The sequence below is a fragment of the Chaetodon auriga genome, chromosome 15 (assembly GCF_051107435.1).
Source record: "Chaetodon auriga isolate fChaAug3 chromosome 15, fChaAug3.hap1, whole genome shotgun sequence".
Taxonomy (NCBI): domain Eukaryota; kingdom Metazoa; phylum Chordata; class Actinopteri; order Chaetodontiformes; family Chaetodontidae; genus Chaetodon; species Chaetodon auriga.
This window is the reverse complement of record NC_135088.1, coordinates 3,075,210-3,090,035: the sequence shown is the minus strand read 5'-3', so window position 1 is coordinate 3,090,035 and position 14,826 is coordinate 3,075,210. Positions and strand designations below refer to the sequence as shown.

Below are 14,826 nucleotides of genomic sequence, written 5' to 3'. Positions count from 1 at the left end.
GACGCCTGGAACTCTTGACCCGACCTGTAATAAAATATTAAAAACTCAAGCCTCCCTTACTGGCTTTCTCGAGCTTTTGACCGTATCTTATCCTTGCTGATCTGGATGATATTACAGCCTGAGGATTGTTGTCAAACTCTGCGCTGCGCTGAGAATGATATAATGCTCCTCGCTAATCCTCCAGCAATTGTTTTTCTGCAGCTGTGTGTAATGTTTCCCCTCCAGCACCTCGACTTCCCTGCCCTTGATATTTTGCTGTGTACACTCCTGCACAGCACACTGCGTGCACTGCACCGCTGTCTGTATGCTGCATTAATATCAAAGTCTTATAAAGTTGCAAAAGTATTGTTGAAAATGTGACAAAGCAATCATCCATACTGGTTAATGCTTCAGGGCTAAAAATTGGAGGAAAAAACTTTTATGCAGCGACAAAATTCTGCAGTCAGGTTCCACTTCCATATGCATATTGTTTGGTGTGATGAATTAATGTGCCAGAAAGGAGAGTTATGGTTCGCTGGGCACCACACGAATACGTGCACATGCAATCTCACACACACACACACACACACACACACACACACACACACACACACACACACACATACATGCAAACCCTCAGGCCTTACAGCAATGGATGCACAAGTAAACTTTGAAAGTTTTCATGAGGACAGCTCAGCGGCATGACGGATCACTCAGGAGCCTTTTCAGTGACAATAAAAACATCTGCATTAGCTTGATTGAATTTCTTATTAGTGGGGATAGGTTCAGTTTAAAAGGCCATGATACAGTTAAGACCATAAGTCGCTTTATAAATAGTAACAGAGAGGTGAAAGATGCCTCCCGAGCAAAAACAAGTCAGTTTCTGTGTAAAAAAAAAGAAACAGAAATCCTACCGAGGGCAGACCGAGAGCAGCTCCGCCGCTGAAAACTGTTTGCTTACAATTGATTTTCTGCTGTTTCACGTTCTGTTCCACTGTGGCTGATATTTTCACAGGCCAATTAAAGTGACTAAAAAGAAAATCTAATACTATTAAAATCAATATCAGTGACTATGTACAAATGTCAAAACACGGTCCACAGATACGGTGCGTCGCACATTGATTGTCTAAAGTAAAAGATGGAATCACAGAGACTAATCTTGTTCGGGGTTATGAGCCACGCTGGAAACATATCAGACTGTTTAGACGTTTGTTCTGGAGCTGTCACGTATCCAATTTCAGGGATGTTTAAGGAAAATGAGTTTGACACTACAGACCAGGAGCTGCAGTGCAGGTTTGGCTCCAAACTGCTATTTTTGTTGCTTGAATTGAACAAATAGAACCTTTAAAAATGAGGTGAATTCATTTTACGCATGTTATGGTCGTCTATAGATTCCTTACCTCAAATCAGCCTGAACTCATTTTTAAAAAGAAACAGGCGCAATTATAGAAACATCACAGAAAAATGAAGCAACAAAAGACACATTTTATTTGAGATCGATAAGCACTCATGCACATATTGTGACATGACTGTACTCGAGGATATTTATAGATATAACGTCTTCAAGGAGTTCCCATCAACGCTTACATACAGTGAAAATGAAAAGAAGCTTCGACGTGGAGGACAAATACTTTAAGTGCACAGAATGATTCATGATTTATTCCTTCATGCGCCTCCTTTATTCCCACGTGTAACTTGAGTTGAGCGGGTACGATCTCTTCACAGCACCACGACACCAACGAATATGTGTTTTCAGTTAGCTTAGAGGAGAAGTTAGCTCGGTATTCTCACTGTCAAGGCAAAGAGGCTGAAGAGGACGCTGTTGGAGGAAGGTCAAAAGTAAACTTAGTTGTTAGTGTTGTAGTTTTGGATTACATCGATAATCAACACATCATTCCTGCATAATGTCCTTTACATTCGACTGCTGTAACTGCAGCCGCCAAGATTTCCTCTGACCGTGATAATGTGATTTATGGACGCGCATCAGTCTTACTGTCTGAGCCTGAGCCGTCGTTGGTATTAAAGCACATCGATGTTAAAAAGCGACGTCACTTGCTCCTGGCAGCACATTCCTAACATGATGTACTGCTGTGTATTTTGCGACTCGAGTGAAGTTTTCCGATAGCAACAGTTCGTAATATCTTATTTTTGCTGACGCTTCACTGGGGGAAGCTCTCACTTCGCTGCAGCGATGCAGAAGAGGATTCAGGGTGTGGTCGGACTTGAAACTTTCAAAATTACTCTTTGCACACCGTGATGGAGACAGATGTGCCTTTAAAGGAAATGACAGGAACTGATGTGGCCATGATTGATGCCCACCCAGTCAGAACTTCCTCCTAATTTATGATGTCACTTTAATAAAAACCGATTCATTGGTCCCATGTAGGATTTGAAGCATCGTTTAGTGAAGTCTTAATTCAGTAAAATGCGAATGTGTTTCAGGCGTTCACCTTGTTTCAGCCAGCAGAGGATGGTCTCATGTGCACACTTCTCTTCTTTCTTATGTGCAAATGAAATCACTTCTGCTGAAGGCGAGTTTTCATTTAATTACAAATTAATTTTCGCAGTCTGAAGCTGAAAATAGTTCAGTTGGAGGATGCGATTGAAGATGCTGAAAGTTTTCAAGCTGGTTGAAACTGACAGCTTTAAAGTTATTAATACGAGGAGGCAGATTGGTCAGTGACGGGCTCCTCGTGGGAAGGGTCTGGATCTGTATCACAAGGACTAAATAATATTCAAATAATAAACAGCAACGGTCACAGATGATCATTTATTCTATTTGCACTGCCGTCTTCAGTTGTTAGGAGGATACTTGGGGAGAGAACTGCTGGCAGCCGCAGATGGAAATTAAAGCTTCAAACAAGCTCTTGTCACATTAAAAATGAAAACCCAGGAGAGAGATTTTCTCCCTGACTCTTATCAATTTGTGATGTTTATGATGTATTCCAGGATGTATTTGCTGATGAAGTGCTGCAATTTGTTTTTGCCGTTGTCCCGCAGATTGCCTCATTTTCTTTTACCACAGTCGCTGAGTTTCGACGCTTCCAGCGATGTCTGAGGCAAAACGTTCTGGGACGTGTTGCCTGCAGTCTGCGGAGGTGGAGGGAGTCTCTGACTGTGATAACATCAGTAGTAACTGGATGAAAAGCGAGAGATCATGACTGTAAAGGCTGTATGGAGGATTGGAATCTGGCCTATTGGTGGATAAATGGTGTCTCTTCTAACCTGCATAATCTTGGTTAGCATCTTAGCATGCTAATATTAGCTAACCAGCCCTAAACACACAGTTCAGCTCAGGCTGATGGGAATCTCCTTTTTGTCAGGACCAGTTTGGCTTTGACACGAACAGGTTTCACCACGACAGTAACCTGTGAAAGATGTTATATTTTGACTGCTTCATGTTATTTGTTTCACACAAACGAGCGATGAGCTGTTCAACTCAGCATCAGTTGATGTGTGCAGCTCTGTGTTGACGCTGTTTCTACATCACAAACCTGAACAGGAACACAAACAGCTTCGAGTGGAGACACATGATCCCTCACCAGCTTCCCACCAGCTAACATGCAGCCGTATTCATTTCTTAAGAAGCTCATCAAAGCTGTTTTACATTTTACACACCGCGGTGCTTTTAAGAATAACAGAATTATTCACTTACATTAGCATGAATCGTTAATAATGTAGCATTACGCTAACTTGCTGTTTTTAAGGTTGGATGTCGTGAAGGTTGTGGAATTCACTGTGCAAAAAATGTACAAAGCAAGAAATATTTTTCTTCCAGCTCATCTACAAAAACTGTTCTTTGACAGAGAGGGAGGGGGTTCACAAACTGAAAGTTGAACGTAAGGAACTCACGCAGCTGTGAAGAGAACATGTTCTTCAGTCTGGAAAGTTTTGAATGTGGAACTGAAGCGAAGCGCAAACGAGACTGAGATCAAGAAAAACTTTTCAAGATGTTTAGAGATGAAGGAAGTTTTACTCTACTGACACTGTCATATATCGGGGCTGTACGTAGCACATTGGCTTATAAACTGTATTCTTGTATACATGGACATGAGTAGTGGGGAGGCAGGAATAAAGACATTTTGACTGTTTAATACTTCATTTATGTCATTTATGAGAATTTGTTGGAGTCTGTTGTGTTGTTGTTTATTGTTCATTTCATTTTATCTTTATTCTTCTTTTGGTTTTATCAGATCTTTCTTTTGTTATTTACTTTTTCAAAAGAAAAAATATTAAATCCTTCAAGCCGAAATCCATAATATAACGTTCATCTGCCCAATTTCACTGACAACCAGGATCTTTATTTAAAATCCAAACTGGACAAGGACACCGCTGATGAAAGAGTCTCTTTTCCTTTGAAAACGCTTTCTGCACTTCAGAAAATCTAACAATGTGGAATGAATATTGATTCATAAGTGCAGCGAGTGATCAATGATGAATGTTTTCCATGTCTGTGTTCTGTGTTTCGGCGAGGAGAGGTCAGCCGGAGCCGCGGAGCCGCCTGCAGCTCGGCTCCCAGCTGAATTTGTCAGCGGTGCTGCAGGCAGTGGAGGTGAAGTGAAGCACGAAAGCAGTTCCACTTTACATGTTCTCCAATGAGCAGCTCCTCCAGCAGCCACCATTCGTGTCGGTGGCTTTCACAGGGAGCCGCGACACTATTTTACCGATGCTTGCGGCAAACAGAAGACCGATGATGAGTCCGAGCGGCAGTCTGACGCCGAACATGTGCGGCCGCTCGCTCATGCTGGTGCATATCACCTGCATCGCACTGCATTATCTTCTCCCTGCTACACTCACCTGAAAGCCTGCATTCAATAAATCACACTTTTGGTGCAACAGGATATCAGTGGAGGAGTTGTTCATGCAAGCTGTGGATTTCATGGGTACTTTACACTGTCTGCTGCAGCACCTGAGCGAAGACGTCACCTTTCCTCACATATCCACAGGAAATTACACATATCAGCTTGAAGTGAACTCGGCTCCAGCAGACCTTGAGAGGAGATCACAAATAGCTTTTCTTTGCATTGAAAGTTCTGTTGTAGTTCTCCGTCGATGTCAGGGATCTGCAGACGGCAATTTAAGCCTTCAGTTATCAAAGAGTATTTCATTATGCTTCATTACACTGAAAGAAACTCCTGCAGGTTCAAAGTTGCCCTCTGTGAGATTTTATGTTAAGGTACATCTAAATCACAGAGTTGAGCAGCAGAAAGAGTATTTCGCTCACACTAATTGAGACTCCAGAAAGGATGTCCTGTGCCTGATTGGTGGGAAATCTCTGAACCCTGCGCCCCGACAGCTGCCACTTTCGACCACCAAAGAGTGAAGACGCACAGTGCAGCTTTGTTTTCAAGAAACACACACACAGCTCCTTGTGCGTTAGTGTTTTCTGACATTTTTGGACATACAAATTGTAAATTTAGAGCACAGCTGTATAATACGACATGCATAATTGATTTTGTGCTCTACAGAGAATTCCATCTGCTGTTCACCTTCGCGGTTTCGCCCCTGCTTGTTGTACAATCCTTTGTAGTTTGCTAAAGCGGCGTAGCAGCACACATATGAAGCATGTGACAGACAGAATCCGCTAACAACACCAGACAGCACCTGTGTACCACATGAATAAAGAAACCTCCTGGCAAAGTACAGTTTACCGTTCAGAAGCAGAGCTTTGGCAAATTGAACTGTGATCCATTTTTCGTGGACTTAAGTGACAGATCAATTTAGTCTGGTTACGCTTTGACTTCTACAAGCTCGAGCCTTCATCTTGCAGAAATGATGGGCATTTTTCATTATACTTTCCATCAGTGTAATTAACATTGACGAGCACCGAGATGCATCCTGCCTCTTTATGCTTGTTTGCACAAAACACAAAGTGCTTCTCTTCCAGGAGGATGAACTGATGAAACACAAATGTAACACCTCTTGAAACACAGTGAAAAAATGAAAACATGACCCCTCGCTTTCAACTTTTACCGGCCTGTAAACTTTCAGGCAATTACACAGCTTCCCACATGGCAAAGTAAGTGGGTGCAACAGCTGCAAAATAAACCTCTGCACCCCCTGAAAGGCAAAGGTTCCCTCGACAGTAACAGAGCCGCGCAGAACCGTCTGCCTCGTGTCCCTGACCGTCGCTGCAATCAAATACTCTCTTCTTGAGGGACATGTTCAACTTTATTAGACAGATCAAAGTATGGCGAGACAGAAAGAGGGGTAATGACACGCGACAAATGTCCTGCGACTTCGGGACTTTACTGTCACACCGTGCTCATTAATGTATTTTCAGCTGCAGCCTTGTGAGAGCCACACCTGTGCAGAGAGACAGGCCTTTATGAAGATGTTGTACATGTATATTAAGAGAATTCGGACGTTGCATTTGATCATTTGCTGAACCTGTGAGGCGTTTCACACATTACATAACTCAGATTTGAAGAGTCTGATCGTGGCATATTATCCATATAGGCTGAGGGTGGAACTTGCTGTACTACATATTAACTCAAGAAACCTCCGTCTTGTATTTTTATTAATTTGGGTAATTCCTGCGTACTTCCATTTAAGCCTTCCAGTCAAGTCAACATTTCAGTGGGGACTGCATTGCTGCACTCTTCATACACCGTAAAGTAAATACTGAATGGCGATTTTCCTGTGAGGTTAAAGATTCTGTAGATTAGATTAAAATCTGTTTGTATTCTGCCGTCCGTCTTTGGATCAGTGGTTGATGTTTGCAGACATTAATGAAAGGATCTGTGATCAGACGACGAACAGTGAATTCTGTCCGAGCCCGTCTTTTCACTTTGAGAAGCAGCCATTGTTCAGTAATCCTCTGGATTAAACCTCCCTGCTCCCAGCAGGTTTGGTGAATTCTTAGAAAGTCATCATTCTGCCGTGTAATCACAGGACACACATACCCTTTACAGAATAATTAAGATCTGCTATCTTTATGCTTTAACCTTTAAAACGCAGATATTTCCTCTTTTGTGTGTTCAATCAAACAGAGAAATTTAAATTAGAAATACTTAATTCATGCCATAATCCACAACCATCCGTCCAAAGCGACAAAAATCAAATGACTGTCTGGAATATTCCCCTAAGTGGACAAAAGCTGCTCCTTTTCTTTATTCATATTCATGAGCTGGTGGACTATTTGAGTCATTCTCCTAAGACTCAAAGCCTGATTCAAATCCTCTGGCGGACTGAAACTTTCAGTAAGAGGACCATTGTTGAGCTACATACTGTTCACTTTCAGACAATCGGCACAATAATCTCAGGCTCTGCGAACTGGGAATCTGTAACTTCTTTGCAATTTGATTTTTGTAAGCCATCAATCATTCATGTTCAGAGATCTAATATGTGTTTTAACAGGAGGCTTTTCATCAACATTTCATTCATTCAGTCACACCTGCAGGGACCGAGCTGCAGGTGCAGGAGGCAGCTGAAGTTTCAATTTGGTCTCAGTGACCCGTGATCATTTGCCTTAAACGTAATGAAGTGATGCCCTGCTGGGAAGTTTGATTTATGACTGAGGAAATGAGGAAAGACGTGCACCTGTAAATGCACAGAAATTGTCCTTATTTTTATTAGCCCTGTTAGCTGCAAGGCTCCACGGACGGCGGTGTCGGTCGATCCGCCACTTTGGTCCTCTGATCTTTCCGTGAGCTTCACATAATAAGATAAAACATGAGCCGTATACAGAACAGTACGTTTAATCTGTAATCAATGAGACTGGCTACACCAGCACGCAAGTGGAGATCCATGGAGATCCATTCATGCTACACACATAACAATCGTCTGTTCATATAATTCATACAAGGTGTACGCTGCCTTCATTGTGAGCATGTTAGCATTTTGAACTTAGCATTTACGGTAGCTTCACAGTGGCTACAGGCTCTTAATCTCCATGATCTTTGAATTGTGGTTAATTGGCATCTGACAAGCTGATGATCACATAGAGAGGGGAGCCTGAGGCCCAGCTGATGGAAGACCCACATTTGTATTTGCAGATCACTGAGTAATCTACATCTCCAGAGCAGCTTCAGCATGTTGTTCTAGAGCAATCCATAATAGAGTTGTTTGATGGATGAACACCTTTTTCATTTATTAATTTATTTATTTACAATCGCTATGAGTCAGTGTGGCAAGTTACGTCTGCTGGTAAATTGATGTATAATTATTCATACCCTTCAACAGATTACAAATGATCCATTGCTCATTTAAAATGATGGATGGGCGACTTATATCTCTTCTGCCTCTTTCGCCATCATCAGACACATCCATCAGGCCACTATTCTTTCTCCTGACAGGCTGAAACTGTGATCTTTCATGGTGATCAAAACTCTCACCAACCGTTACTTCTCTCTGTCCCCATAAATGACCAGTGAAGCATCTGTAAATCACTGCCCAGCAGTCATAACTTGTGCCGCTTCCTTTATAAGGACTTCCGAACCTGTCTCGGCTGATGCATTTATATGCTCTTTACGTCAAGGAGCTCTTTCACTTCGGGGAGGTGGACTTCAGCAGCAGCAGACACTTACAGAGACCGAGAGGTTTTGCTTTGTCAGACAGAAGGTGAAAAACCTCTGTTCATAGTTAGCGCTGTCATTACCGATGCTAATTATAATCTTGTACTCCCCACGTTCATTCAAAAAGAAAAGCAAGCCGTCGAACCATCAGGGAGGTTTTAAACAAACTTACTTTGAAGAGAAACAAACATGAACACTTAAATTACTACCCAAACTATGTGCTGCAACCATCCATCACAGCTTTCCGACTGTCTTCTGGGTTCAACTTTAATCTACCACAGTTTCCTTTGAAATGAAATATTATTACAGACCTTTCAGGTGCACTCACTTTAGATAATCTTGCTAAACCGTTGGCTTGTTTACAACCTGTCTGATTGCCTGACTGCTCGTTTTTCTCGCCCCGTCTGACTTTGTTGTAGCTGTGATCCCAAATTCACAAATATATTTTGTTGAGTACAGTGTTATCACAGCGAATGGAAATGACCAAAACTATGAAAATAAAACGAAAGCTGTGATAAAAAGGCATTATCCTGTAATCACGGCATCAGCAATCTGTAGTAGAACCACCTCCTTTAGACCCCAGTAGCTGCTGTAAACTCAGAAAGAGTAATGAGCTCTAAGTTTTAAATCTTTCTCCCTCATCTCTGAACTCGATCTTCATTTTGTGTGTGTGGAGCTGTGCAGGGCACATTCAAGGAACACTATGTCTGCTTTCACGCTTCTCACTCAGACGCATCATTTGTCATCATAAGACACTTAATTTTTCTCTGCTGATTGATGTGAATTCTCAGCGTCGAGGGGTAAAGGAGGACAGCTTACCTTCAGCACCGTGGATCCCAGCTCCAGACCCACCAAGACCGTCCTGTCCACCAACTCGGCTATCCTGGGGTCGGCCACCTTCAGGGAGTCCTGGACCAGGTCTGTGACATCCACCTGCCAGTCGGGCCCCAGCATGGTGATGACCTGGTCGGTGCCCTCCGTGGAGGTGGTGTGGAACTGGGTCAGCACCTTGACCAGGGCCCGCTGGTACTGCAGGGTGCAGCCTCGACTCACCCGGCGTTCGTCGTCTTCGTCCTCTGTGTCGCTGTCTCTAGTGCTCCTTAAGAGAAAAGAGGAAACATAATTAAAAACAGCGAATTTGAATGTATTAAACATTCCTCAACCTGGTGACAGGGATGCAGCAGACAAAGACGCAGCACTATCCTAAACCACGCTGAAGATGCTTCCTGGAAAAAGGCGACTGAAGCAAAGAACTTGAGGAGCTAAATTCGATATTAACTGAAGATTTGTGCCTGGAATTGGCCACAGGAAAGATTGGGAGCCCCTCATTAGAGGCCTCAAAAAGTTAAAACCGTCACCAATCACAACTTGTCACGTCTTTAAACCGAACAGCTGCTGCTAAATTCTGCTCAGCACTGTGTCGTGATGCTACGTCTCAATTTGTGCCTTCTGTTCTTAAGGGTCTCTACTCATTTTATAATTTGACATAATAACACTGATGAGAAACTCGGCACCACTCCACACAAATTCATCACATTGTGTGTTCTGATGTGGTGGCGGTGAGGAAAAAGTCCTCCGAGCCAGCAGGGAATGAATGATAGGCTCCAAAAAGCCGGGTTTTGGACTGATGCCCTTCTTATTTCACAGGAGCCCTGGGCAGCGGGGTTAAACATGCCAGGTGCATCCCCCACCGAGTGCAATCTGCTCTACAACAAGATGTATGAGTTACCCAGCTTCCCTCAGCAGGCTTGACAATCTGCCAGTTCCTACTTAAAAAGAACTCCTCTGCTTAATCTTTGCTTTGAATTAACTATCCGAACGACTTGAGATTCAGGAGGCAGCGGGGCTGTCAGCCACCGACAAAGTGTATATCCTACACATTGATTCAAGGAACAGGTCTGATTATTAGGCTAAGCACTTCTGTCCCGAGGTCTCATAAAAGCTTAGGCTACACTCGCTCAACAGCTAAAAGCATTGTTGCGTGTACGTTTGCACCTGTCCCACCTACCGGGTTTGATTATTAATTCATCTTCGCATGCTTCCTCTCCACAGCTCATCGCTGCCGCCAATACCTCAGCACTCTGCTCTGCTCATAACTTTGCACTGGAAATGATGTTTAGGAGTAAAAGGGCCTCCTCTAAGGCTCCCATGGGTCATTGGAGGTACCCGCATGCAGTTGTTCATTCAAGCAACTTTAACATCACCTCATGAACCGTTTTCGCTCTGATTGAGTTCGGGTCATGGGCTTATCACTTCTGTGTCTATGGTTGGTTGAATTTATTACTTTGGAATGAATAAAAAGTGGTTTTCACAGCCGCTGTGTGATTTTGTGACAATGTGACCAAACCGCTATGAATTCAATACTACAGAAATGATTTCCTTGGCATGTAAAAGCTGCAGAGACTGTCTGATTGCATCAGTCAGCACAACAACGGACTGCATTAGTACAAACTGCATGTAAGCAGTCTGTAAAATATTAACAAAACAAACAACAAAGAACAGCTTGTGGCTGCAAGCAGCAATACAACAACCTGGTTTTACTGCAGCCATTTCTCTGTTCGCACACCTCCCTGCTGCCGCTCTGTTTTTGTAAGTTTCAATGAATTCGGGGGGTTACAGTAATCGTGCATCTGGGTTCAATCCTGAATGTTAATCCCTACATTTTTTGCAGACAGGGTATATTTTCTGCTTATGTGGGTTTACAAGCCTCTAAAAGTTACAGACCTTTAGCATGAATGACCTTTAATGAGTTTTTAAAATTAAGATGATGGCTTTAGAGAAGCCATTAGCAAAATTGTTCAGCTTAGTGTGAATCGTGCTGGTGGAGACTGAAAAAATACACTTAACCTAAACTGTGTTGAAAATAAGAATTAATTCAATGAGCAGTCGTTAGCAGCAGCAAGTTTGGGGTCTTTCTGTGTGGAGTTTGCATGTTTTCTTTGAGTTTCTTTGGTTTCCTGTGATGCCCCAAAGACAAGTCAGGTGAAGCTGAGGTATAGATATCGGATGGATGGATGTTTTTGTAAGTAGCCCAATGAAATCAATTTTGTACAGTAGAGAGCAAACATTATTTCAAACACAGAGTCCATTTTTAATTAAAAACTATTTGCCTTACACGAGCTTGCAAGCTTTTGAAAATTGCATATTTGTCGCATGAACGGCTGTTCTTTAATGAAAGTGGGTTTAAAAACACCATGAGAGAAATTGTCCACACATTTCAGTACACACCGTTCAGGGTGAGATGGACCATTTTTATCCATGGGCGGCCATTTTAATGTCAAAAGCAATACATCATCATTCAGTACAAAGCTGAAAAAATCCGTTTTTGCAGATATTTGATTATATCTAATTTAAATGAGCAGTTTATTCATTGTGAGGAGGACACTTAACTACCCTACAGGTGTTTAAGATCTTCTGTGACTCTTTGGGAAACTTTCAGAAACAGAAAGTCTGTGTTACAAAGTTCAGGTGAGGACACAGGTCTTTAACACCAAGGAAGGTTTAACAAACAGATGCTACTGGGTGCATTGTGGGAAATGTAGGATCCAGTGTTTTTGGAGAGGCACTAAAAGTCAGGATATCCGGTCCTCTATTTTTTAGAAACTGTCCCTCGTGCCACTAAAATTAAAAAAAATTGCAAAACTAAACTGCTGGAGTATCCTGTCAAAGATTCAAGAAGACCATCAAACCTCGTCAAAGGTAACTGTTGGATGTTTGACACTGAGCTACACCTGATCTGAGGTGTGCTGCACCTTTCCTCCACTTGACATTCGCTCTCTGGCCTGCACGTCATCTGGACTTCAAACCCTGGACCTCTGTGGGCTGCAGCCTGTCACTGTAGCTTCAGGACACGCGGTCGGTGCTGTATTTAGGTAAGCGAGTTAACTCCAGAGCCGACGCTGAGACGGCACACTCAGTTACTCATTCAGTTACAGCCAGAGAAAAACCCAATGAGACAGTACGGCTCTCTCTGTCTCTGTCAAGGAGTTTCACAACTCTTGGCTCAGGTCAGCAAAAGTTTACCTTCCTGAGTCTGTACCTGAAAATAAGGTTGATATTTTTTTCTCCCCCAGAAGAATATTGTCTGTTCTTATTAGAGTCTCTGATACAACCGCACAAGCTGAAGCTTCAGTGCACACGGGCTGCCCGCCCGATTACACTTTCTTTCCTTTTTTAGAGCATGTTACTGGATAATGCAGCCAGTGAGCAATTCTGCAGCACTGTAGCAAAGGCCCACTGCAGGCCAAGAGACCTTGCTGTGCATGAAGGTTCAGAATGTGTCACGTTGCAGAAGTGAAGAGATGTAGGATGGAGAGACTGCAACAGAAAGGAAAATAAAAGAGTTAAGGAGCTGAGGGAAAAAGTGTGGGAGGTTAGAGGTTGTCTAAAGGAGAGCCAGAGTCTGTCAGAGGAGGAAAATAAGCAAGAGAGAGTAAACGATGGGAGGACTGAGAGGAGTTAATGAAAAGACAATAATTCAGTCTCACAAATCACAAAATAAAGCAGCTTTAGCAAAGTCTGGTGCAGATAATCATCACCATTTGCTGCTATTGGAGTGTGTTTGAGATGACTAACAAGCTTCATTCATTCTTCTATTTCCCATCTTACTTTGTGGGATTATTTACAATGCTTTGAAAGCCTCTGAAAACATCATCTAATTCATTATCACAGCACTCCATAATGACTGTAAACAACCGAAAGCACGGTCAAGACAAATACAGCCCGCTATCTCGTGCCAGAGCCACTGTAAGTCCTCAAAATTAAGATGACGTCTCGTAAATCCTGTCGCTGTCTGTCCCCTCTCTGCCTCCCTGGCGTCCTGATACAGTAGAATTTGCCAGTTTTGTAGGCACTCTCTGGCAGTGATCTTTAATTCTGGCAGATGTCCATGTTGTTTTGTAAGTCAAAAAGAAGTCTCAAGTGTCAAGTTCAAAACTACAATGAGCATTTTTCATGATGAACAGAAATTCAGGTTTTCACGTGTGACATGTCCTTTTTGAAGTCATTTGCTCCATGATGCAGTTTTACATTTACATTTTTCATGACATTTTGTGACAGGAGTCACTTCAGTCTGGATTTTCTTCACCTCTGTGACGACATCCTGTATTTCTAAGGACATGTCCTTGTTCCCTGTGCACATTTCAGCACAAAGCATCGACATATTGATGTTTGCTGGCACTGACTGTTTGCCATCAGAATCCAACATGTTCCAATGTGATGCTAGGGAAGTTTTTAAAGTGTTCATCAGACATTTGAAACGTCCAAAAACTGAGAAATCATCATCTGCCATCATCACCATCATCATCATCTACCTGGCCACCACAGTGGAAATCTCTCTGAATTGTGGGGGTATTTTAATATTTGAATGGGCAGCAGTAGAGAGTGGACGGGAAGTGAAGAGACAGAGACGACGTCCACCGGAGGACTCCAGCTGGACTCAAACTGAGGAAGTTGTGATTGGATGGGCAGCGTGCCTTAAACCCCTGCTATAGGTCACCATTACATGTTCATGACGAAATCAAGCAAACATCCAAAATATCTGCTTTTAAGCTGACGAGAAGTCCCAGAGACACCCTGCAGCTACGCTTCCAACCAGGCAACCTCAACCACGAGGGCCATGTGACACAGTCGAAAGCTCCAGAACGAGCAGATATTCACATGTGATACGCTGCATTTAAAATGAGAAATATGTGAAAACCACACATGCCCGAATGTGATAAATGTGCTTTTTTTGTGAGGGGGTTTATTACTTCTCCAGCCTGTGTGATTCATGGACAGCCTCAGCATCGGCACTGTGGCAACAAGTGCAATTACCCTGAAATGAGGTGTCGGCTGTTTTCATAATAAAAAAACAAATGCACTGAATCAATCCATCAAAGGCGCACATGAGCAGGAATTGATCTGTTTCCTGTGGGGCGAAATGTCTTTTCAAGCAGAGAGCTTACACGGCTTAAGCCCACACCTCCGGGCTGTTATTACACCGACGCCTAAAATTATATAACATATACGACATATTTCACGTCTAAACAGAAGGTGTGTGACGGATCAGACGGCAGCATTCATCAAAAGATGTGTCCGACGCTTCCAGCAGGAAAACCACTGCAAACAAAGACTCCTGAGGGACGGCCAGTCTAGTCAGTATCAGCGGCTTCAACCGTCGGCATGTGGCACCATCATGATGCAAAGAACTACAGGGGAAGGAAAATTACATGCACTCAGTATATGACAGCGTGAAGAAAGAAGTGTTTCAGCCGCAGTGAAATGAATTCCTCTGGCCTGACCGCGTGGCAATCATCGCCAGCCAAAACAGCTCACAAGGGGTCTTTGATGA

At 42.9% G+C, this 14,826-nt stretch overlaps 1 protein-coding gene across 2 annotated transcripts in view; it reads right to left on the bottom strand.

The window, feature by feature from the left end:
• tmem132e (transmembrane protein 132E) overlaps positions 1-14,826 on the bottom strand; it is a 318,304-nt gene that overhangs the window by 10,240 nt on the left and 293,238 nt on the right. For both annotated transcript variants that reach the window (XM_076750730.1, XM_076750731.1), the window contains exon 7: positions 9,315-9,594. In XM_076750730.1, the coding sequence (XP_076606845.1) occupies positions 9,315-9,594 (280 nt within the window). The remainder of the gene's footprint in view (positions 1-9,314; positions 9,595-14,826) is intronic.